This window comes from Sturnira hondurensis, unplaced genomic scaffold (assembly GCF_014824575.4).
Source record: "Sturnira hondurensis isolate 20B ecotype Veracruz unplaced genomic scaffold, ASM1482457v3 Scaffold0008761, whole genome shotgun sequence".
Classification (NCBI taxonomy): Eukaryota; Metazoa; Chordata; class Mammalia; order Chiroptera; family Phyllostomidae; genus Sturnira; species Sturnira hondurensis.
This window is the reverse complement of record NW_028081392.1, coordinates 2,903,887-2,928,481: the sequence shown is the minus strand read 5'-3', so window position 1 is coordinate 2,928,481 and position 24,595 is coordinate 2,903,887. Positions and strand designations below refer to the sequence as shown.

Below are 24,595 nucleotides of genomic sequence, written 5' to 3'. Positions count from 1 at the left end.
TTTGTCTTGTGATAACTTGTGCTCAATGAGTTAGTTACATGTACAAGGATCTTTTAAGCACTAACCAGTGGAATCATCCTTGTGGTCAGCTCCCTAACCCCTGCCTGTCTAGGAACAATGGTTGGAAAGGCCACAAAACAGTGTGGGACTATTGCATTTCCCTAAGTTCTCCCCTGGTGTTGGTTATGAGTAATGTGAGTTTTTGTGCAGCTGTGGTACATGAGGAGACTGTTTCATGAATTATGTTTACAGGGACCAAAGAAGACCAGAGGGACTTTGCTTAAGTGCCAACATGGAGCAGGTCGCGTCCACAGGCAAACCTGTGCAGATCACTGTGACAAAGGGATATGAACTGGTAAAGTTATTTTTGGAAATCTGAGATGGTCCAGGTTTATTCCTACTTCTTAAAAGTATGTGTGTCTTTGAGCCGAGCTCAGGTATCTCTGTCAAACACTGGGTTGTGGAAGATGCACTGGGACCACTGGAGGGAGGAAGGAAGTTTGCCGTCATCTCGTCCCACCAAACCGCTGGCTCTATGGGGCCGTGGTCCGCCCTTCTCAGTGTTTCACTTTTCTGCATATTTTAAATTTAATGTATTGGGATGACATTGGTTAATAAAGTTATATACATTTTAGGTATGTCAGTGTTTCTTATTGATAGTCCAGAATCAGCAATTCATCATACTATGTGATAATAATACCTAGCAACTTCAATAATTAAATTTAATAGGTAAAACAAGAAGTAGTTTTCACTGCCCCAGATAGCAATTCCTTTTTCCTGAAAACAATCTAAATTCCTCCCAAGTTTTCCTTGTGATTAATTTCATAGGATGAATTTAAAAAAATAAAACAACAGGGTATAACTTAAAAATTATAATAATGAAATAGCAAAATATTCATTCAGTATTAAGTCAAAAAACTTTCTAAAGCAGGGTGTATTAAGTGTTCTCTACTTTGTATTAAATATATATATATACATACATATATATGTATACACACACACATACACATACACATATATTCACAAAAAGCACCAGGAAATATATTCTAAAATGGTAATAGTGTTTGTACATTAGAGATTATAGGTAATTTATTTTCCTATGTACTTTTCTCCGTTTTCCAAATGTTCCACAATACAATTTTATAAACGCAGTAAGTATTATTTTTCAAAACTTCAACATAATGGCATTTAAATAGAGTGTTGTGTTTAATGACAACTAGATTTGTTTAATGGCTTTCTATCTACCTTTGTATTTGTTATATAGCATGATAGGAAAACAGGGAAAATACTATTTAGTACAAGTAAAAATGGGTTGCCAGTTGTGTAGGAACATTCTCTATTTGATTATAATTGTAAAGTAATATGTTTCTGTTAACAGAAAGGTTTTAAAGGAGATACCCCAGTTACCTTTATTCGTGCAGAATTTAATCAGGCAGTTTTGGGAGACTCTGCCAAAATTACCGTTTCTTCAGAAGGAACTGCAGTGTACAACTTCACTGCCAGCTTCGAGTTCAGTCCTGAAGGAGGAGTCACTTTAGATGACCTCGCCCACAAACCTGTGTTCTGTAAGTCTTTATGGTTATAAAAATGTTAATTCTATGAGTATGTTATGAGGAGGTTCTGAGATATTTAGTAGCTGTTGTTGGGACAGATGAACACACTTTACCTTTTAACCTAGGTATAACACAGTGCGCTTTGAGTCCCACCTGCTTCCAGTAGCAGTCACCGTGACCTGCTAATTTTAACTAATAAGTATCAAAGACTTGTTGAGATATGGCTGAACTTGGCAGCCCTTATCTCCTAAGCTGAGTTGAAAACTCTTCCTTTGTATTCCTGTATTTACAGTTGCCAGATTTTGAATAAAATAAGAAATAAAACTTGGGAAATACTTAGACTAAAAATTATTATCTGAACTTCAAATTTTAAAATAGGCATCTTGTATTTTACTTGGCAACCCTATTGTATTTCTGAGCACGCACCATACTGTGTAGCAGTGATTAAATTGCCTCCCTCGTTGGAGGAGGCAGTTTTTGAAATCTGGGCTAGATCTTACTTATTTCAGAATTTCTACTTTTTAAAGGCCCTGGCTGGTGTAGCTCAGTGGATTGAGCACAAGCCTGCGAACCACATGATTGCGGTTCGATTCCCAGTCAGGGCACATGCCTGGGTTGCAGGCCAGTTCCCTGCAGGGAACTCACGAGAGGCAACCATACATTGATATTTCTCTCCCTCTATCCTTCCCCTCTAAAGGTAAATAAATAAACAAAATCTTAAAAAAAAAAGAATTTCTACTTTTTAGAAATATCTGGGAATAAAAGGGCTCAAAGAGTGTTTGTGGAATGAATGACTGGATAAGTAGGTGGATGGTTTCTGTATCCACAGTGCTATAGTTTCTAACTATACAGTATTTCCTCTGACATATTTTGGTCTTACACTGTAAGTCAAGACTTTCAAAAAGAATGGACTAGAAGCCCCGGCTGGGTAGTTCAGTTGGTTAGAGCATCATCCAGATAAACCAACATCACAGGTTCGATCTCTGGTCAGGGCACACACAAGAAGCAACCACTGAATGCATAAAAAAGTGTCTCTCTCTGTCTTACTCTCTGTTCTCAAAAAGAAAAAAAATGAATGGACTAGAAAAAAATCCACTCACCATTTTATCTGTCTAGGCCATGGGTAGAGGAAAAAAGTCTTCCTTGAGTTAGTAGTCAAGCACTTATGTCAATTGTTAAATAACCTACAAATTTCTTGAAGCACACAAAGAACATTTATATAATAAAAACTGACCACATACTTTATGGCAGGCCATAAAGCGGGTCCTGCCATATACCAAAGAATCAGGAGCATGCAGACCAAGTATTCTGATCAAAATACAACCATCAACAACATTAGAAATCAAACATAAAAAGATAGAAAAAATCCATTTGGAAAATTGAAGACATACTTATGGACTTCTGGCCAAGATAGAGGAGTGGGTGGAAATGCTGTACCTCCTCGCACAACCAAACTTAAGGACAACAAAGATTTAGAAACAAAAACACAAGTAGAACAGACAGAAAATTGAACTGTACCAAAGTCCGACAACAACAAACCATTCATCCTGACTGGTAAGAGGAGCAGAGTCGGTGTCCAGGTGAGAGGGGTCCTGGCAGGAAGAGGTGGTGGTTGGCTACCTGGGCACAGGGAGGACACCAGCAAACCCAGTGAGGCTTGCAAGGTGGCTGGCTGACCATGGACACACATTCGTGCACAGATAAATCAGGCAAAAATGGCAGTGAGACAGCACACAACCCAGGGCCCCAGAGATGGGAAATAAAGCCTACAAGCACCAATTGGAAAAACTTTCCGGGGTTGAGGTGCCAGGAGAGGCTCCCAGTCTCACAGAGAGTTCATTGGGGAGACCCACAGGGTCCTAGAACGTACACAAGCCCACACACCCGGGACCAGCACCAGAAGGGCCCAATTTGCTCGTGGGAAGCGGCAGAGGGGACCGAAATCTGAGAGAGAGAGTGAAGCAAGCACCATTATTCCCTCTCTGACCTCACCCCCATTCACAACCCAGCTACATGAGTTGCCCCGCCCTGGTGAACATCTAAGCCTCCGCCCTTCATGTAGCAGGCAAGAACAGACCAAAACACTATGGTTTTAAGCAGAACAGCTCAAAGCCCCAGAGGCAATACTTCCAAGTGAAAAAAAGAGATAGCCAACCTGTTAGATGCACAGTTCAAAATACTGGTGATCAGGATGCTCACAGAACTGGATGATTCTAGTCACAAATTAGATGAAAAAATGAAGGCTACACTAAGTGAAATGAAGGAAAATGCACAGGGAACCAATAGTGATGGAAATAAAACTGGGACTAAAATCAATGGAATGGACCAGAAGGAAGGAAGAAATAACCAAACAGAAAAGAATGAAGAAGCAAAAATTCAAAAAAAAAAAAAAGAGGAGCATCTTAGGAACCTCTAGGACATCTTTAAACGTTCCAACATCCAAATTACAGGGGTTCCAGAAGGAGAAGAGAAAGAACAATAAGTGGAAAAGTTATTTGAACAAATAATAAATGAGAACTTCCCCAATCTGGCAAAGGAAATAGACTTCCAGGAAGTCCAGGAAGCTCAGAGAGTCCCAAAGAAGTTAGACCCAAGGAGAAACACACCAAGGCACCTCATAATTACATTAGCCAAGATTAAAATGAAGGAGAGAATTCTAGAAGCAGCAAGAGATAAGGGGACAGTCACCTACAAAGGACTTCCCATCAGACTGTCAGCTGATATCTCAAAAGAGGCCTTACAGGTAAGAAGGGGCTAGAAAGAAGTATTCCAAGTCACGACAGGAAGGACCTACATCCACGATGGCTCCATTGGCAAAGCTTTCATTTAGAATGGAAGGGCAGATAAAGTGCTTGTCAGATAAGGTCAAGTTGAAGGAGTTCTTCATCACCAAGCCCTTATTATATGAAATATTAAAGGGACTTATCTAAGAAAAAGAAGATGAAAAATATGAACAATGAAAGGACAGCAAACTCACAGTTATTGACAACCACACCTAAAACAAAAGCAAACCAAGAGGACAGCTAGATCAGGAGCAGAGCCACAGAAATGAAGAACACGTGGAGGGTTAGCAACAGGAGAGTGGGAGGAGGAGAAGGGGGGAGAAGGTACTGAGAATAAGTAGCATAGATGGTAGGTAGAAAATGGGGCGGGGGGGGCAGAGGCAAGAATACTGTAAGAAATGTAGAAGCTAAAGAACTTGTGACTCATGGACATGAACTAAAGGGGGGGAATGTGGAGGGAGGGGATGTGCAGGGTGGAGGGGAATGAAGGGGGGAAATGGGACAACTGTAATGGCATACTCAATAAAATATATCTTAAGAAAAGACATGCTTATGAATATTTCACAGGTAAAGTTTAAAAATCATAATGAAAACTACAGAACATTTAGAATCAATCAACACCAAATATCAAAACTTGTAGAGAGGCCAAAGGGACATAAAAGGAGGTAAATTTTTTATACTTGACTTGAACTAGTGAAATGATGAAGTGCAGATTGTAATAGGTAATGTATATATAATATAATAGAGCAACAACTAAAAAATATATATACAAAGAGATGTATACTGATACTGATACTGATACTGTATCCTGATACTTCAAAAGTATCAGGAAATCGGAATTCTAAACGAGATGTTCAGGTAATCCACAGGAAGGTGGAGAAAATCCCCCAGATAAATGAAAAAGAGGACAAACAGAAGAGCCCAGCAGACTTTAGCCCTAATACATTATTATTTTTACAGAATTGCAGAGTGAATTTAAAAATGACCCAACTATGTGCCGTTAATAAGAAACCCAAAAGAGAGCCATATAGTTAGGTAAAAAGTGAAAGGATAGGCAAAGATAAAAAAATGCACACATAAATCAAAACAAAGTAGAAGTGACTAGCATTAGATAAAATAGATTTAGCAAAGAACATAACCGGAGATAGAGAAGTTTATTACACAATGATAAAAAGGTAAATCCACCAAGAAGACATAATAATTCTAAGCAGGCATGTAACCTGCTTGCAAACTGCCAAATAATAGAGCTGCTAAATATGTGAAACAAAACTGATAAAACTGAAAGGCAGAATAGACAAATTCACAATTATAGGAGTTGTAAATGTCTTTCAATAATTTGAAGAATAACTAGACAGAAAATCAGCAAGGATATAGGAAAACTAACAGCACCTCCAACCAACAAGATCTAATCAACAGAAGAATATACAGATTTTCAAAAGCCCACAGATCAAAACCATTTCCTGGATCATAAAGTTAAATTTAAGTGGATGAGAATAATACCGAATGTGTTCTCTGACAATAATAGTATCATAGTAGAAATCCATAATAGAAAGATACTAGGAAACTCTTCAAACACTTGAGAACTTAAATCATACTTCTAAATAATCCAAGTGTCAAAGAGGAAGTCTCAAGGGAAATAAAAAGAAACATTGAACAGAATGAAAAAAAAATGCTACATATTAAAGTTTGTCAGACATACCTAAAGCATTGCTGAGAAAATTTATGGCACTAAATGCATACATTACAAAAGAGGAGAAACCTCAGGCCAATTATCTAAGTTCTCACTTCAATAGTCTAAAAAAAGAAGAGCAAAAGAAACCCGAAGCAAACAGAAGAAAATAATAAAGATAAAACCAGCAATCAATGAAATGCATAAAGAAAAATAAGGAAAATCAGTGAAATAAATAGCTGGTTATTTGAAAACATCAAATTTGACAAAACTCTGGGCAGGGGGAAGGGAACACAAATGATCAGTTATCAATATTGGGAATGAAATGCAATGAATACTGATGCTGCCGACATTAAAAGTAAGGAAATAATGGGTTGGACAAAAAGTCCATTTAGTATTTTTCCATAAAATAAAAGACATTTTTGTTTTCACCAATAACTATTGATTTGGATATTTTGAGTATGTCAGCTATCTCCCACATGGTATAATGCTGATTGTCCTTAATTAATGTCCCAATTTGATCCCTGTCAACTTCAACTGGTCTATCCAAACATGGAGCATCATCCAGCGAGAAATCTTCAGCACGAAACTTTGCAACTTCGCAGGCCATTTTTGAAACATTTGATCAGTTATAGCACCTTCTCCATGCCTTGCACAAATTTTTTTGAGTGTGTTTCAGTTGTGTTTTTACCTTTCTTGAAATAATAAAGCATAATATGCTTAAAATGTTGCATATTTTCCTTCATCTTCAATATAAAATGGCTACATAAAAATCCACTGGTTTTGATAAGTTTTTTTAAATGCACACTGATATGAAGCTGTCACACTACAATCTAACAAAATTGTTTTGAACGAAGTTAAAGACAACTAAGTGCTATTAGAGCCATTTTATGGAAAAAAACAAATGAACTTTTGGCCAACCCCAAATTATGAACAACTTTACATACATGAATTTAACAACAAAATGGGCCAGTTCCTTGAAAAACACTAACCACAACTCATCCTATATGAAAAAAATTGCCCTATAACTATTAAGGAAATTGAACTCATAATTTGAGTTCTTTAGGAGCAGATAATTTCATTGGAGAATTCTATAAGCCCTTTGTCCTTGCCACTTTTAAGATTCCTTCTTTGTCTTTGATTTTTTTTTTCACTTTTTAATTGTTGTTCAAGTACAGTTGTCTTCATTTTTGGCCCACCATGCCCCCCCCCCCACTCTTCCCATCCCCACCTCCCACCCTCAAACCTACCCGCTTTGGCTTTGGCCATGTGTCCTTTATACATGTAATTGATGGACCCTCCCCTATTTTCCCCCATTATCCCTTTCCCCCTCCTCTCTGGTTACTGACAATTTGTTCTTTATTTCAGTGTCTCTGGATGTATTTTGCTTGCTTAATTGTTTGATTGATTAGCTTCCACTTATAGGTGAGATCATATGGTATTTGTCTTTGACTGCCTGGGTTATTTCATTTAGCATAATGCTTTCCATTTCCATCCATGTTGTTGTGAAGGGTAGGAGCTCCTTCTTTTTTTCTGCTATGTAGTATTTCATTGTGTACATGTATCACCGTTTTTTGGTCCACTTGTTTACTGATGAGCACTTAGTAAACAAGTTTCCAGCACTTGACTATTGTAAGTTGTGCTGCTATGAACATTGGGGTGCATAGGTTCTTTTGGATTGGTGCTTCAGGGTTTTTAGGTTATAATTCCAGCAATGGTATTACTGGGTAAAAAGGCAGATCCACTTTTAGTTTTCTGAAAAAATTCTATACTGTTTTCCATAGTGGCTGCACCAGTCCCACCAACAGTGCACTATGGTTCCCTTTTCTCCACAACCTCTCCAGCACTTGTTTGTTGATTTGTTTATGATGGTCATTCTCACCAGTGTGAAGTGGTGTATCATTGTGGTTTTAATTTCCATCTCTCTGATGGCTGGTGATGCTGAGCATCCTTTCATGTGTCTCTGGGCCCTCTGTATGTCCTCCTTACAGAAGAGGAGTGTCTGTTCAAGTCCTTTGCCCATTTTTTAATTGAGCTGTTTGTCTTCCTTGAGTGGAGTTTTGTGAGTTCTTTATACATTTTGTAGATCAAACCCTAGTCTGAGGTATCGTTTGCAAATGCTTTTTCCCATACAGTGGTCTTCTTTTAATTTTAATGCTGTTTTTTTTAGCTGTGCAGAAGCTTTTTATTTTGATAAAGATACATTTGTTTATTCTTTCCTTTATGTCTGTTGCTGTAGGGGACATATTGGTGAAAATATTGCTGAATGGACTATCTGAGATTTTCCTGCCTATGTTCTCCTCTAGGACTTTTATGGTGTTGCAACTTATATTTAAGTCTTCTATCCACCTTTAATTTATTTTTGTGTATGGTGTAAGTTGGTGATTGAGTTTTTATTTTTGAACTTATTTATTTTTGAATTTATTTTTGTGTATGGTGTAAGTTGGTGGTTGGTGGTGTAAGTTTTTTGTATGTAGCTGTCCAGATTTCCCAACACCATTTGTTGAAGAGGCCATTTTTCTCCATTTTATGCTTCTGCTCACTTTGTCAAATATTAATTGACCACAGAGACTTGGATTTTTTTCTGGGCTCGTTATTCTGTTTTATTGGTCTATGTGTCTGTTCTTAGGCCAGTACCAGACTGTTTTGATTACAGTGGCCTCGTAATATATTTTATTGATTATGCTATGACAGTTGTCCTATTCCCCCTTTTATTCCCCTCCACCCTGCACACCCTCTCCCACTCACATTCCCACCCTTGTAGCTCATGTCCATGAGTTGTACATATAAGTTCTTTGATTTCTATATTTGCTACACTATTCTTAACACCCTCTCCCCACTGTCTGTTTCTACCTACCATTTATGCTACTTAGTCCCTTTACTTTTTCCCACCTTCCCCCAATCCTCTTCCCTACTGATAACCCTACATGTGATCTCCGTTTCTGTGATTCTGCTCCTGTTCTAGTTGTTTGCTGAGTTTGTTTTTGTTTTCATTTTTTTTTGGTTGGGTTATTGATAGTTGTGAGTTTGCTGTCCTTTCGCTGTTCCTATTTTTTATCTTCTTTTTCTTAGATAAATCCCTTCAACATTTCATATAATAAGGGCTTGGTGATGATGAACTCCTTTAACTTGACCTTATCTGGGAAGCACTTTATCTGCCCCTCCATTCTAAATGATAGCTTTGTTGGATAGAGTAACTTTGGGTATAGGTCCTTGCCTTTCATGACTTTGAATACTTCTTTCCAGCCCCTTCTTGCCTATAAGGTTTCTTTGAGAAATCAGCTGGTAGTCTTATGAGTGATTTATGGGCACTCCTTTGTAGGTGACATTCTCTTCTCTTGCTGCTTTTAAGATTCTCTGCTTATCTTTAATCTTGGGTGATGTAACTGATGTGCCTTGGTGTGTGCTTCCTTGAGTCCAACTTCTTTGGGACTCTTTGGGCTTCCTGGACTTCCTGGAAGTCTATTTCCTTTTCCAGATTAAGGAAGTTCCCCTTCATTATTTTTTCAAATAAGTTTTTAATTTCTTGCTTTTCCTCTTCTTCTTCTGATACCCCTATGATTCAAATGTTGGAATGTTTGAAGTGTCCCAGAGTTTCCTAAGCCTCTCCTAATTTTTTTGAGTTTTTGTTTCTTCCTTCTGTTCTGGTTGAATGTTTATTTCTTCCTTCTGCTCCAAATTGTCAGTTCAAGTCCTAGTTCCTTCCTATCACTGTTGGTCCCCTGTGCATTTTCCTTTACTTTAATTTAATAGCCTTCAGTTTTTCCTTATTTTGCACCCATACTCAACCATTTCTTTGAGCATCCTGATTACCAGTGTTTTGAACTGTGCATCTGATAGGTTGGGTATCTCTTTGCTGATTAGTTGTATTTTTTCTGGAGCTTTAGAGTTGCACTTTTAAAGGTGAAGAGTTATGGAGATAGATGCTGGTGATATGTACATAATACCACTGGACTGTACACTTAAAAGTGGTTATGATGGTAAATTTATGTAATGTGTATTTTACCACAATGTTAAAAAGGCATAGAAAGAATATTCTGCTATTAATTTTGAAAACTTAGATAAAATGGACAATTTATTAGAAAAATAAGAATGGGAAAAATCTGATTAAATGAAAAAGAAACCTATGTGATGCGGACTCCGAACAGCAGGGTCTGTGTGTTGTGGCTGCGATGAACACATTCACATGAACATAGAAGTCCTGTGGAGAAAAAGGGACAATATGGCTGCTCTCTGAGTGAGAGAAAGGGCCCTGAATCCTGCCTGGACAGGTTTTTATTGCTTTTCTGGGTACATCACAATGAGGATGGTCCTCATTTGCTATGCACAGGTTCACTTTAGGTGATTACCTTTTACAGATAACAAAGGAAAGACTATTGCTAATTACTTCAAAGAGAAGGATATTACAGATCAAGGGGAAAAGTGGTTGAACTGGTTACACTCCATACTTTTGGGAGGTTTAGCACACAGATCTTATGAAGTTACTTTAGAGATAGGCCATAAGCATTTGCTGCCTCAATCCAGGGTGAGGGAGTTTTCGAAAAAAGCCTCAAAGCAGCCTGAGTACAATGCAGGCCTGACTCCCCACAGGCAAACAGATCCGTGTGCTCGGTTCCTGTGTGCCGACTCGCTCCCTGCCAGCTTTCGAAACCAGTGGCTGGGCTACATTCGCCACTGCCATGCAGATAGGTTCCCTCTACTTATGGAGGAAAAGAGACCTAAGAGACATCAATTAGTTACAATGTCTGGACTTTATTTGGCCCTGATAAAAACAAATTGTAAAGAAAATGCTATTGAGAGACATGAGATTGAACAAGAGGGAAGGTGTATCATGTTCTTAGGAATGCTCAACATTATAAAGATGTCTTTTTTCCTAAATTTCTGTAAGCTTAATATGATCTCTGTCAATCTGCCAACATTTTTTTTAAATACAGTTGTTACAGAAGTCACTGAGGTGGCCCAGTATTTTCTATCAGAAATCACCAATAATGGTGCCTTCTTGGGTGTCAAATTTTATTTCTTTTAACTTAAATTTCTTTGATAATGCATTTCATGTTGCACCTTGGTTATCTGATTGATGAGCTAGACATGTTCTCATTTTCTTTGCTTTGATTTTTCTAGTAACTGTGACTGAAGTTTTACCAAAGGAAAAGAAACAGAAAGATGAGAAGACCTTAATTCTTGGTCAGGCTGTGGTGGACCTTCTTCCTTTAGTGGAAGGTGAGATGTATGATTTGCTCAAAAGCAGACATAACAAAGCTCATAAAATTTAAGTCTAGTGAAGTGAAAAAAATCAACCTCATTGGATTTGAAGGATTTGATGAAAAGATGAACACATTTACTTTTTTCTAACCTCTCCTTTTTTGGCTTGACTTGCGTGTTTTTTTGTTTTGTTTTGTTTTGTTTTGTTTTGCAGGAGAGAGTTCATTTGAAACAATGGCCCCCCTGCACCCTGTGACAGGCTCTCCCTTGGAGCTTCCTCGACCAGGTGGTAAGGTAATCAGAGTTTTAACGTTCAACATTTCAGCCTACCATTCAGTCTGACAAGTCATCTGGAATTAAGGTTCAATTCAGTTGAGTTCAGTTTATCAGGCACCTTCTTGTTATAGGCATTGTGTTAGGTTCTGGGAAACAAAGATAAATAAGGCAGAGTCCCACCTTAGGAGTCCATAATCTACATAGTATGGATTTTAGCCCAGTGTGATTAAATGCAAGGGCACACAGGCACATAGTGGGCACAGAGTTGGCATTGGTTACTTTGCCCAGGGGTAGATGTAAGAAAGGCTTAACCATGGAAATGCCTCTTGAGCTGTCTTGATGGATTAAATTGAATAGTGTATGAATGCACATGACTTACTTTCTAGTATGGAAGCCTGCCTCTGGTTATTGGAGGAGAGGAAGCATGAAATGGTAGGCTGTGTTACTGGTTTGTCTTCTGGGCTGTGTTTCCCATTCCTTCTGGGGGTTACTAACTTCTTGGGGCACTATTTGCCACTCCGTGGCAGGTGTACTCACTCTCAGCAGGTATCACAGCTACCTTCTGTTTTGCAAGAGTAAAGAAGAGAGGAGGGCCCAGTTGACCCAACTCTTCTGACTGCGGTTCTCTAGGCTCCTTTCTGCTTCTCATTGATCTGACCTGGGAGCTGCCACAGTCCACTCCTGCATCTGCTGTGGTCCTCTTCTTATTTTAGGATGTGACTGGTTTATTCCAGGGTTTTTTTTAGATCTAATTTCATTTGGTTTCTATCTTTCAAGAATTTCTTAAAAATGTCTAGTTTAGTGATGGCATTTCTTGTTTTCTGGGGGTTATTAAGCATTATCCTTTAACTGAATATAAAAACATAATTTAATATGTTTCTGTTATCCCACGTGATTTGTGCTGGAAAGAGGTGTGTGTCTGAATTCAGTCTGACTGCCTTGGTCCAGTCTCACAGCCTATGTACTGTTGATTTTCCTTAGATACCTATAGAAGAAAAGTTAGTCAAATGGATTGTAGTCCTCATATTTGCTAATGATATTCCTGTGTTTACTTGTTTTACAAACTCAAAGAAAAAATATATGGCAGTTAATTTCCATTTGCTTGGGAGTTCTCACTGATTTTATATTTAAGCTAGACTCAGAGGCTAAAGTGAAATAAACTTGCAGTAGGAAAGATTCCAATTCACCTTCCAGTAGTCCCTGTCTTGATTGAGTAATACAAGCTGGGAACCTTAGGGACACTTACTTATCTTCTCAGAGACATATTGACAAGCGGTGTTACCATCTTCAGTGCCCCTTTCTTAAAATCTTTCCTTCCTTTGGTGTGGTGATTTCCTACTCACTGGCTGCACCTTTCCAGGTTCCTGCGCTGGGTCTCTCCTCCTCATGTCCTTAAGAACAAAAGGTCTGTTCTTGGCCACCTTATCTTCTTAGCGTGTGTTCATACTCCTGTAGGTAGGAGGTGGCATCCATAATATAAAAAGTTACCAGTACATTGGAGATTTCTATTTCAGCAGCTCCAGTCCAGACCCCTCTCCTGAATTCTGGAATGTCAGATTCCACAACCACCTGCTGGATTTCTCTATAATGATGTACCATCTGCGTCCAAAACTCAATACTCCAAAGCAACTCAGTACTTAGACTTACTCTTCCCTTTATCGTAGTGATTTTTACTAGTGGCATCACCTCTTTGTGAAATCATGGGACATACATAGAACCTATGCTATTTCCATGACTGCTCTCTCGGAGCCTGAGTACAGCCAGTTCCCAAGTCTGCCTTTTATCAAAGTCAACATTTTCTATATTCTAAATGCCTTTGACTCTCTCTCCTTAGATTCATTCCTACTCTTTGTTGTCTTATAATTTCTTACTTGGAACATTACACATAGCCTTGTAACTGCCCCTACCTCCCTCTAGTTCAGCCTTCTGACTCCTACGAGAGTGGCTTAAAAGTGGAAATGGTCACATCTCTTCCCTTGCCTAGGTCTGTATGGTTCATAGATTCCCCCACTGTCTGCACATTAAGGTCCAGATTTCTTAGCAGGCATGCAACAACCTTTATGAAATGAGCTTCCAACTTGTTCAGTTCACCTCTCAGCACTCTCTTCCTTGTGCTTTATGTTCTCAGATCCTGAGCTGCTTGCTTACACCTGAACTGAGTACACCATTCGCCATGCCACTTGACTCAGTACCTCTTCTTTTTGTTCAGAATTAATTTCTCTTTCTTCCTCTGCTTCTCCAGATTCTAACTCCTATTCATCTTATAAAAGTTAATTCGTCTTACAAAAATACCCTCTCTTACTCCTCCACACCCCAATAATTGATTATGCATTTCCTCATTTCCCTATTGTAGCATTTCTAAGTCATGGAGTTATAACATGAATTCTATGATGAATTGGGCCATGTCTTCTTTATCTTTATATTCCTAGTGCTATAGTAAAGTGCTTAGCATATAATGATACATTTTAAACCTAATTTTATTGTATAAAAATATGTGCATCTATAACTATATATGAGCATATATACATTTGAAAAAAATGTATTATTAAAAAGCACTACATTTTCCAAATCAAAATTGCTATTGGAGAAATAACTTGGGAATTTCCCATTTGCAGGACACTTAGTTCTTTAATAACAATATTAATTATTCTAACTAATGTTGACTTTTAAGAAATAAAGTGAAATAAATTCTTGTCTCTTCTCTAATTTAAAAAGCACTAGCTGTCTTGCCTACCCTACTTGGATACATCACTAACATCGACTCCTTGGCAGCCCTTCTAAAAAATTTATTCCTTGAGCTTATCCATATTGCCAAATAAACCTTCATATTTGAAAAAATAGAAATATGTCAAAGAATATGATTTTTAAATGTTTCATAAAAACCTAAAAGTTTTTTTTAAAAAGCACATTTGAATTATGGAATAAACATGATACAGACTAGCAAAAAATTTACCCCAATCTCATTCCCTCAATCATATGCAACCACTGCTAACATTTAAGTATAGAACCTTCTAACTCCTCTTCTATGTGTACTTGGATTTTTAAAAAAATCCTCACCTGAGTACATTTCTTCATTGCTTTTAGAAAGAGAGGTGGCGGGTGTGTGTGGGAGAAAGAGAGAAAGAAAGAAAGAGAGAAACTCTGATGTGAGAGAGAAACATCGATGTGAGAGAAACATTGATTGGTTGCCTTCTGTCTGGGGATTGAACCTGCAACCTTCATATGTGCCCTGATCGGGAATCAAACCCTCAACCTTTTGGTCTACAGGACAACACTCCAACCAACTGAGCCAAACCAGCCAGGGTGGTCTTCTATATGTATTTGTATATACATACTTAACCTCAGCACTGTAGAAGGGAAGCAATCTAATTTGGAGATAAGGTCATTTTCTTGGCTCTATCTCTCTTATTCTTGGGACCTAAAGAAAGTTATTCGAATCCTTTGTATGGAAATAAATTTGACCTTTTTACCTTGAACAGTGCTGTAATATTCAAATTGCCATTTTTTCCTTCTCTGGCATTTTCAAAATGCTGCATAATTTTATTTTATTTTTCCAGCAGTGCACGCTTGAAGTCAAAGTGTCTGTGGCAGAGACTTTATTGACCACAGCCCAGATGGTCGGAGGCAATCTACTGAAGGTCACATTGGAGGCTGCCTACTCTGTGCCTGAATCCTTCATTCCAGTAGGGCCCCTGCAGAACTACATGGCTGGTCTGCAAGTTCCATCAAGTGGAGAGGTAAAACCCTGTAGCCAGATATTTATATAGATTTAAACACTCACATGAGCATGCCCTCTTCACATGCTAAGATTTCATTCACAGCAAACTCTGTTAATGGCTAAGATTTATATGAGGCTTAAAAAAATAAAGTTTACTTCTATTTTACATGTAGATGTTTATATTTATAGTTTATATATTATACAGAGTGTGTTATAGATTACATATGATTTATATCAATAAACACACATTTATGGTAGAAAATATGTAAGACATTTTTAAATTGACAATTTTTGGATGTATTTCTATACAAATACTTTCTGCATATTTTTGTGGATTTTGTATAATGTACTTTATTATCCAAAACATTCTCTTAATTCTAGGTTATAGTCTTAGTCCAAATTTCTGTAGAGTGATTGTATATGGGTCTTTTGAGACTCTTGATAGAGGTTTTCCAATTGCTTGTTAAAAGGGTGTAATTAGTTAATATTCCCACTTGTTTTATTGCCATTTTACATTTTCAGTAATCTTCCAATTACTCTTCACCATTTTCCATTCCCAACAGCAGTGCACAGATTCCAATTTCTCCACATCCTTGCTAACACTCATTTTCTGGTTTCTGATAATAGTCAACATAAAACCTTACTGGTGTGGCTCAGTGGATTGAGCACTGGTCTGTGAACCAAAAGATTGTGGGTTCCGTTCCCATTCAGGGCACACGCCTGGGTTGTTGGCAAGTTCCCCAGTTAGGGGAATGCGAGAGGCAATTGATTGATGTTTCTGTTACACATTGATGTTTCTCTCCTCTTTCTCCCTCCTTTCCTCTCTCTCTAAAAAGTAAATAAATAAAATTAAAAAAATAGTCAACATAAGAGGGATGAAGTGGCATCTCCTTGTGGTTTTGATTTATGTTTTCTTAATGACTAATGACTTTCAGTATCTTTTCATGTGCTAATTGGCCTTTTGTATATCTTTCTGGGGGAAATATATATTCATGTTCTTTGCTCTTTTTGAATCTTTGTTGTTGTTTTTGAGTCTTTGGAGTTCTCTGTATATTTTAGCTATTAACCTCTCATCAAATATGTGATTAGCAAATATTTTCTCCCGTTCTATGGGTTGTCTTTTTCACTCTATTGTTAGTATCTTTTAAAAAAATAGTTTATTTATTTTATTTTTAGACAAGAGGGGAAGGGAAGAAGAAACAGAGGGAAGTATCAGTGTGTGGTTGCCTCTTGCACGCCCCCTACTGGGGAACTGCCCTGCAACCCACACATGTGTCCTGACTGGGAATTGAACTGGTGACCCTTTGGTTTGCAGGCTGGCTCTGAATGCACTGAACCACACCAGCCAGGGCCATTGTTAGTATCTTTTGATGTACAAAAGATTTTAATTTTGATGAGGTATAATTTGTCCATATTTTCTTTTGTTGTTCATGACCAAGAAATCACTACTAAACCCAATGTCATGAGGCTTTTCTCTCTGTTTTCTTCTAAGAGTTTTGTAGTTTTAGCTCTTAGGTTTAGGCCTTTGATCTATTTGAGTTAAGTTTTGAATGTGTTGTTAGGTGAGGGTCCAACTTCATTCTTTTGCATGTGGATAACTAGTTTTCTGACTAGCACTGTTTGTTGAAAAAACTGTCTCTCTCCCCCTCCCTTCTCCTCTCTGTCCTCATTGAATGGTCTTGGCACACTTAATTTTTACCATGTTTGCCAGTACTTTTATTGTTTTTATGGAGGAGCAGATTTTTAGAAGTTCTCACTCTGCCAATCCAGAAATGCTCCCTTCACAAAAGTTAGGTATTTTTATTTATCCTCACCAAAGGATACACATGCGCACACACACAGATTTCTTTTAGAGACAGAGAGGAGAAGGGAGGGGAGAGAGATGGGGAGAGAAATCCATTGGTTGCCTCTTGTACACACTCCAACTAGGTACAGAACCCACAACTTAGGTGCATACCCTGACCAGGAGTCAGGACTGTAAACTTTGGGTTTATGGGATGATGCTCCAGCCAACTTAGCAACATCAGCCAGGGCCTCACAAAAATTTTTAAACTTAAAATAAAGAACTAGAATAGTTGAGTTCCAGGGTATGCCAATGTTAATTTTTACTAGAGACTACAAAATTGCTTTCCATAATTGTACCAATTTACACTTCTACCAACTGTAGATATAATAATGTTATTCCCTTAAGAGATTAGCCAAAGAACATGTATGCATACCCAAAGGACACAGACAACATTGTGGTAAAGGTGGGGGTGGGGGCTGGGTGGAGGGGGCAAAGGGGGAAAACTGGGGGACATCTGTGGTAATGTCAAAAATAAAAAAAAAGAATTCCCTTAACAATATTTACACTAGATATTTTCAGACTTTGATTTTTGCCAATCCATGGTTTAAAATGGTATCTCATTGTTTAAACATGCATTTCACTTATTATTAACAATATCTAGCATGTTTTTATTTAAATGTTGGATTTTTAAATTTCTCTTTTATAAATTTTCTATGTACATATTTACCAATTTTTATTACAAATATAGTTTAGATAAATTATAAATATAAAAATGCTTATATTTTAGGCTTTTGAAAAATTTAAGTTTGTTTTTTAAAAGATAATTTTTAAAAAGTTACATCATGCCCTCATACAAATATAACAAAAAGGTCAAAGGTGAGTCTGAAGAAATGACTCATATGTGAGCAATCAGGACTGTTGAAGTGAATTTGCAAATTATTCAAAACCTGTTGCCAGCCACAAGGCAATAGTCAATTATATCTCCACTGGACAAAATATATTTGCATATTTTGGACAAGAATAATTTGCATTATTATCAATTTTTAATAAATTACAACACAAAAAATAAATTACAGCACAAAGACAATGAAGGGTGTAGGCTCGTCTACAGAATCAGATAATCACAGAAGGGTTTGTTAGATAATACCCAGCATTCCATTGTAAAGACACTTCAGTAATCCTTTTTGTCCATTCCAAAGTCTTACAAAATCTTCTGATGTATGGTATTTATTTCTGCAGAAAGACTATCCTATTTTCTTTAAGAATGGAACTCTGAAGCTTGGAGGGGAAAAAGAACCTGTCCCCCGGCCCAAAAAATGGCCTATAGCCAACATTCTGGCTCCAGGGGCCAATAACATTCCTGATGCATTCATTGTTGGTGGGCCCTATGAGGAAGAAGACGGAGAACTCAACCACCCTGAGGTGAAAGAATTATGCAGTTTCTCTGTGATAAACTCAGTACACTGATGTAAGATAAAATATTTTTTGAATCACTGTAACTTATACACATCATCACCTGTTAAAATAAAGCAATTACATGTCTGAATAATACAGTTAGCTATCTAATTTTGATTTAAAAGTCTCCTGACATGTTACATCCAAAAATAAAGGATACATTTGAATTAAATCAATTCTAAATTTATTTTAGAGCTTTGCACAGTGGCAGTATCGTAGCCAATGAGGTTTATCCCAGGTGTGATTGTTGCTAATTAAATTTATTTTAGAGTAGGTAATAATACAGTCATAGGTCAAAATAAAAAACTGAAGCATGCTGCCAAAGTCTCCCTCCTTCCTCCTAATTCTGTGAGAGATCATCACTCCAGTAGGCACCTTTGTTACAGTTCCTTACAGTTTCAGTGAAATAATTTATAAGATGAGATGGTCGAGTTATTTGCAGTATCTGACACTAAATATTTTAAGTAGCAGAACTAAAGCTGAAATATTTGAAAAACATTGTGCAGTGTCTTTTCTCACTCTTGTGATTAGTAGAAATTCATATGGTCCTTAGATTTATATTTTCACTTTGGTCAGATATTTTATTTTTAATATTTAGAGATTATGTTAGTTTAAATCATTAGTTCTTAAGACTAGCTGCTCATTAGAATCACCTGGAGAGCTTTTAAAACAATAGCAATGGCCAAGCCTTAAGCCAGTCAATTACATAAGAATTTACTTTTAAAGTAATACTAATGCCCAGGTGTTGATTCTTTTTTAAAGAAGCTCCCAAGTAATTCTAACATGCATTCAGGGTTGAGAATCACTGATTGACATTTTATGAACTAGTACTGGATAGATGTAAGGATAGTATAAGTAATTTAGCTTATATACTTTATTAGTGTAAAGTACCCTAAAATTTCAGATGATATAGTATTTACAGTGGTGTCATACTTATGGCAATAATAGTAGTAATAAAAGTATTGTGATCAAATCTACTAAAAGAATGCCCCACAAATTGAGCAGGATGAAACAATAGCACACAGAAAGAACATAAGTCTCTCTATTTTACAGGACCGGGAATTTAGGAACCAATCAGAGAGCATAAAGAAAAGGATTATTTGGGACTTGGAGAGCCGTTGCTATCTTGATCCTCTTGCGGTGGTCAGGTAGGAAGAGGAAGGCAATTTGTCTAAATAACAAAGACTGTAGGTGGGAAGAAGTGTCACTTTTCTTAGTTTTATCTATATAGCTGGGATGATATGAGACTCTCTTTCAGCACATCTGCTAATAACAGAGGCATCTAGTGATGGTGAATTAACCAAGGTGGGTTCCTACTTCTCTTTCATGTAAAAGAACTTCAGAGCTGGTATGTATGGTGGCTCCTCAGTGTAATGAGGGAAGCATGCTCAGTGTTCCTTTCTCTCTACCTTTTTAAAAAAATTGTTGTTGAAGTACAGTTTCCTGTTTTTTACTCCCATCCCAGCCCACCCACCGAGCCCTCCCCACTCCCTCCCATTTCTACCCCCCCCCCTAGTTTTTGTCAATGTGTCTTTTATACTTGTTACTGTAAACCCTTCCCCTTTCCCCCTGAAATTCCCTCCCCTCTCCCCTCTGGACACTGTCAGCCTGTTCTCTATTTCAGTGTCTTTGGTTATATTTTGCTTGTTTGATTATTTTGTTGTTTAGGTTTCTGTTAAAGGTGAGATCATGTGGTATTTGTCTTTCACCACCTGACTTATTTTGCTTAGCATAATGCTTTCCAGTTCCATCCATGCTGTTACAAAGGGTAGTAGCTCCTTCTTTTATTCAGCTGCATAGAATTCCATTGTGTAAATGTACCATAGTTTTTGGATCCATTCATTTACTGATGGGCAGCTAGGTTGTTTCCAGCAATTGGCTATTGTAAATTGTGCTGCGATAAACATTGGTGTGCACAGGTTCTTCTGGATTGGTGAATCAGAGTTCTTAGGGTATAATCCCAGCAGTGGAATTGCCAGGTCAAAAGGCAGGTCCATTTTTAGTTTTCTGAGAAAATTCCATACTATTTTTCGTAGTGGTTGTACCAGTCTGCACTCCCACCAACAGTGCACTAGAGTTCCCTTTTCTCCATGACCTCTCCAACACTTGTTCTTTGTTGCTTTGTTTATCATGGCCATTCTGGCCAGTGTAAAGTGGTATCTCATTGTGGTTTTAATTTCCATCTCTCTGATAGCTAGTGATATTGAACATCTTTTCATGTGTCTCTGGATCCTCTGTATGTCCTCCTTGGAGAAATGTCTGTTCAAGTTCTTTGCCCATTTTTTAATTGGGTTGTTTGTCTTCCTGGAGTGGAATCATGTGAGTTCTTTATGTATTTTGGAGACTAAACCCTTGTCCGAGGTATCATTGGCAAATATGTTTCCCCATACGGTTGGTTCTCTTTTTATTTTAATACTGTTTTCTTTAGCCACGCAGAAGCTTTTTATTTTGATGATATCCCATTTGTTTATTCTTTCCGTTATGTCCTTGGCTCTAGGGGACATATCAGTAAAAATGTTGCTGTGTGAAATATCTGAGATTTTCCTGCCTATGTTCTCCTCTAGGACTTTAATGGTGTTATGACTTATATTTAAGTCTTTTATTCACTTTGAATTTATTTTTGTATATGGTGTAATTTGGTGCACTCTCTACCTTTTTTAACATGTACCTTCCATCTACCATTTTGTCTCATGGTCCAAAAGGATTGTTGGAGTTACAACCTGCACATTCACATTCCTGGCAAAAAGTTGGAAGAGAGGAGTACTTATGGATAAAAATGAACAAATGCTGGCTGTTTTAGCCTGTCTTGTAGAACCTTCCTGGAACCTGACAACCTCTGTATCTCATTGGTCACCTGTAGATGCAAAAGAGGCTAGGAAATAGTGTTTTGTTGGTTTTTGCCCAGATTAAAGCAAGATTTAGATAGTATAAAAGAACAGGACACTGGTTACTGTATGGGTAACTGTTAGTCTCTGTCAGTGACTTGGTGATTAGGGAAAGATGAGAAACAGAGAATTATCAATATATGTATAATCTGAATGAACTACTGTTTTATATCAATTAACAGATTATTTTTTAGAATTACAGAAAAACTGAGAAGGTATTACGGTGAATTTCTGTATACGTCTGGTTCCCCACTTGATTATGGTGTATAATATAAATATACATTGTTGGATTTCACTGGCTAATATTTTGTTAGAGCAACAATGTTCCTATTATTACTTCAAATAATCTATTTGATTAATTAAAAATAAAAGTAAATAAAAAATTTCGCCTTATTTTGTTCTTTCATCCTTTTCTTTTCTTTAATGGATTCAAATTCTGACCCACGTCATTTTTCTTTTCTTTGAACACTTTTATCATTTCTTGTGAGCAGGTCTACTGGCCACAAATTCCTTCTATTTTTGTTTGAGAAAATCTTTATTTTTCTTTCATCTTTGAAGGAAAATTTTACTGGATACAGTGGAATACTGGTTTGTTTCTTTCAGAACTTTACATTTTTCACTCTACTGTCTTCTTTCTTGCAGGTTTTCTGAAAGGAGTCCAATGTAACTCTTATCCTTTTTCCTTTATAGGAGGTGCACCCCCCGCGGCCAGCTTCTTTCAAGATTTTCACTTTCTCTTTGCTTTTCTACAGCTTGAATATGATACACCCAGGTGTAGATTTTTTAGTATTTATTGTGCTTGGTGTTCTTTGAGCATCCTGGATCTCTGACTTTGTGTCTGTCATACTTTGGTAAAATTCTTAGCCATAATGACCTCAGGCAATATCTTTTGCTCCTTTTTCACTTTCTTCTCCTTCTGGTATGCCTGTTACATATTTTGTACGTGTCCCACAGTTCTTGGATATTCTGTTACAGTTCTTTTCAATCTTCCCCCTTCCTATTTCAGTTTGAGAAGTTTTTATTTACATATCCTCAAGCTCACTGATTTTTTTCCTTAGCTATTTCCAGTCTACTGATAAGCCTGTCAAATGAATTCTTCATATTAGTTGCACTGTTTTTTTTGTAACTTAAAAAAAATTTTTATTGTTGTTCAAGTACAATTGTCTCCATTTTCACCCCATCGTGGCCCCCTGCCCCACCCATTCTCACCTCCCACCCTTGAACCTATATACCCTTTGGCTTTGTCCGTGTGTCCTTTTACATGTTCCTTGATGGACCTTCCCTTATTATCCCCTATTATCCCTCTGCCCCATCCTCTCTGGTACTGTCAGTTTGTTCTTTATTTCAATGTCTCTGGTTGTATTTTGCTTGCTTATTTGCTCTGTTGATTAGGTTCCACTTATAAGTGAGATCATTTGGTATTTCTCTTTTACTGCCTGGCTTATTTCACTTAGCATAATGCTCTCTAGTTCCATCCACACTGCTGCAAAGGGTAAGAGATCCTTCTTTCTCTCTGCTGCGTAGTATTCCATTGTGTAAATGTACCATGGTTTTTTGATCCATTCATTTACTGATGGGCACTTAGGTTGCTTCAAGCACTTGGCTATTGTAAATTGTGCTGCTATGAACACTGAGGTGCATAAGTTCTTCTGAATTGGTGTTTCAGGATTCTTAGGTTATAATCCCAGCAATGGTATTGCTGGGTCAAAAAGTAGATCCATTTTTAGTTTTCTGAGTAAATTCCATACTGCTTTCCACAGTGGCTACACCAGTCTGCATTCCCACCAACAGTGCACTGGGGGTTCCCTTTTCTCCACAATCTCTCCAGCACTTGTTGTTTGTTGATTTGATCATGATGGCCATTCTCACCAGTGTGAAGTGGTGTCTCATTGTGGTTTTAATTTCCATCTCTCTGATGGCTGGTGATGCTGAGCATCCTTTCATGTGTCTCTGGGCCCTCTGTATGTCCTCCTTACAGAGGAGGAGTGTCTGTTCAAGTCCTTTGCCCATTTTTTAATTGAGTTGTTTGTCTTCCTTGAGTGGAGTTGCGTGAGTTCTTTATACATTTTGTAGATCAAACCCTAGTCTGAGGTATCATTAGCAAATGTGTTTTCCCATACAGTTGGTTTTCTTTTAATTTTAATGCTGTTTTCTTTAGCTGTGCAGAAGCTTTTTTTTTTTTTAATAAAGACCCATTTGTTTATTCTTTCCTTTATGTCTGTTGCTGTAGGGGACATTTTGGTGAAAATATTGCTGCATGGACTATCTGAGATTTTCCTGCCTATGTTCTCCTCTAGGACTTTTATGGTGTTGCAACTTATATTTAAGTCTTTTATCCACCTTTAATTTATTTTTGTGTATGGTGTAAGTTGGTGATCGGTGGTGTAAATTTTTTGCATGTAACTGTCCAGATCTCCCAATACCATTTGTTGAAGAGGTTATGCTCTATTTTATGCTTCTGCCATAAAACTACATGACACTGAAGAAAGAAATTAAGGAAGACATAAATAAATGGAAGCATATACCATGTTCATGGATCGAAAGAATTAACATCATCAAAATATCCATATTACCCAAAGCAATTTATAGATTCAGTACAATCCCTATTAAGATACCAATGACATATTTCACAGATATAGAACAAACATTTCAAAATGTATATGGAACTCTAAACAACCCTGAATAGCTGTGGCAATTTTGAGAAAGAAGAACAAAGTAGGAGGCATCACAATACCTGATATCAAACTATATTATAAGGCTACTATAAACAAAACAGTCTGGTGCTGGTATACGAACAGACACATAGATCAGTAGAATAGAACAGAGTCCAGAAATAAACCCAAGTCTCTATGGTCAATGAATATTAGTTGCAGTGGTTTTTTTTTAGAAATAAAATTTATTTTATGCTATAAAATTACTTTTTACCGTCAATTATGATACATGGGAGCTTCCTTTGAGAATTTTAAGCATCTTGGGGAGGCCTTTGTAAAACAATTAATTTGTTTTTCTTAAATATGTTTTATTGATTATACCATTACAGTTGTTCTATTCCCCCTTCATTCCCCTCTACCCTGCACACCCCTCCCCCACCCTTCCCCCCTCTTTAGTTTATAACCACGTGTCTCAAGTTCTTTAGATTCTATATTTCCCCCACTATTCTTGCCCTCTCCCCTATCTATTTTCTACTTACTGTCTATACTATTTTCTGTACCTTCTCCCTCCTTCTCCTCCTCCCACTCCCCTGTTGCTAACCCTCCATGTGTTCTTC

General features: G+C 37.4%; 1 protein-coding gene across 5 annotated transcripts in view; it reads left to right on the top strand.

The window, feature by feature from the left end:
• The window catches only part of CFAP70 (cilia and flagella associated protein 70), a 135,301-nt gene that overhangs the window by 1,430 nt on the left and 109,276 nt on the right, over window positions 1–24,595 (top strand). For 4 of the 5 annotated variants that reach the window (XM_037055873.1, XM_037055872.1, XM_037055871.1 and 1 more), the window contains exons 2-8: window positions 253–355; window positions 1,379–1,565; window positions 11,127–11,225; window positions 11,422–11,501; window positions 15,041–15,220; window positions 18,227–18,409; window positions 19,496–19,590. In XM_037055873.1, coding sequence (XP_036911768.1) covers window positions 293–355; window positions 1,379–1,565; window positions 11,127–11,225; window positions 11,422–11,501; window positions 15,041–15,220; window positions 18,227–18,409; window positions 19,496–19,590 — 887 coding nt within the window. In that variant the 5' untranslated portion in view covers window positions 253–292. Of the gene's footprint in view, window positions 1–252; window positions 356–1,378; window positions 1,566–11,126; window positions 11,226–11,421; window positions 11,502–15,040; window positions 15,221–18,226; window positions 18,410–19,495; window positions 19,591–24,595 lie in introns of those variants that run through there. The other variant, XM_037055875.1, reaches the window with a different exon arrangement.